The sequence below is a fragment of the Bombus impatiens genome, unplaced genomic scaffold (genome assembly GCF_000188095.3).
Source record: "Bombus impatiens unplaced genomic scaffold, BIMP_2.2 scf_0361, whole genome shotgun sequence".
NCBI classification, from domain to species: Eukaryota; Metazoa; Arthropoda; class Insecta; order Hymenoptera; family Apidae; genus Bombus; species Bombus impatiens.
In genome coordinates this window covers 556,706-557,348 of record NT_176780.1, presented here as the reverse complement: position 1 = coordinate 557,348, position 643 = coordinate 556,706, and the positions used below count along the sequence as shown (strand labels likewise).

At 57.9% G+C, this 643-nt stretch overlaps 1 protein-coding gene across 1 annotated transcript in view; it reads right to left on the bottom strand.

Annotated features, from left to right (window-relative positions):
* Positions 1-643, bottom strand: part of LOC100740538 (histone deacetylase 4) — a 27,625-nt gene that overhangs the window by 3,454 nt on the left and 23,528 nt on the right. Inside the window, 3 exon segments of the mRNA XM_024367774.2 lie at positions 4-48; positions 139-279; positions 345-448. Of these exon segments, the coding sequence (XP_024223542.1) occupies positions 4-48; positions 139-279; positions 345-448 (290 nt within the window).

The following is a 643-nucleotide window of genomic DNA, read 5'->3' as shown; positions in this document are numbered from 1 at the left end:
CGCCGCGCGTACCTCTGCCTCCGAGACGGTGGCCAATTTCGTACCGGTCTGCGAATAGACGCGCGAAAACCAGCCACGCGTTGTCCTTTAGAGAGCGATCGACGATCACGTTGCAGGATCGGCGGCTAAAACACTCACCGTACTGGAACCGGATGGAACGTGAGGTCGCCCCAGCGAGATGTTGGGCATGGACGGTGAACTGAACAACGACAGATCCGACAGGCTACCTTGCTGACTGCTGCTGGTCAATGGACCTCCGTAGCCGGTGTTTTCCGTCTCCTGCGAACGAACGACGAGAAAGAAAGAAAGGAAGAGTCTTCCAACGCGTGTTCGCGTATACTCACTTCTTGGATGGCTGCCGCTGCGTTGGCTGCCGCGGTGGGACTCGCTTGAGAATTGTTTACGGTCGGTGGTGAATTAGGCCCAGATTCCGGATTACTGCTAGAATCTGGAAAGCGTTCGATGAGCGAGCGGCGACGAGCGTGGCGAGGTTTGCCTGCAACTCGTCGCGTACGAGAGACTGGAATTCGGGAAAGCGAACGAGCAACCTGTCCCCCCTCGGTCTATCTCAGACCCGTAGCGCGCCGCTGCTACTGTCCCGAATTCCTTCGCGAGAAAAAGGGACGCATCGCGCCCGTCGTTT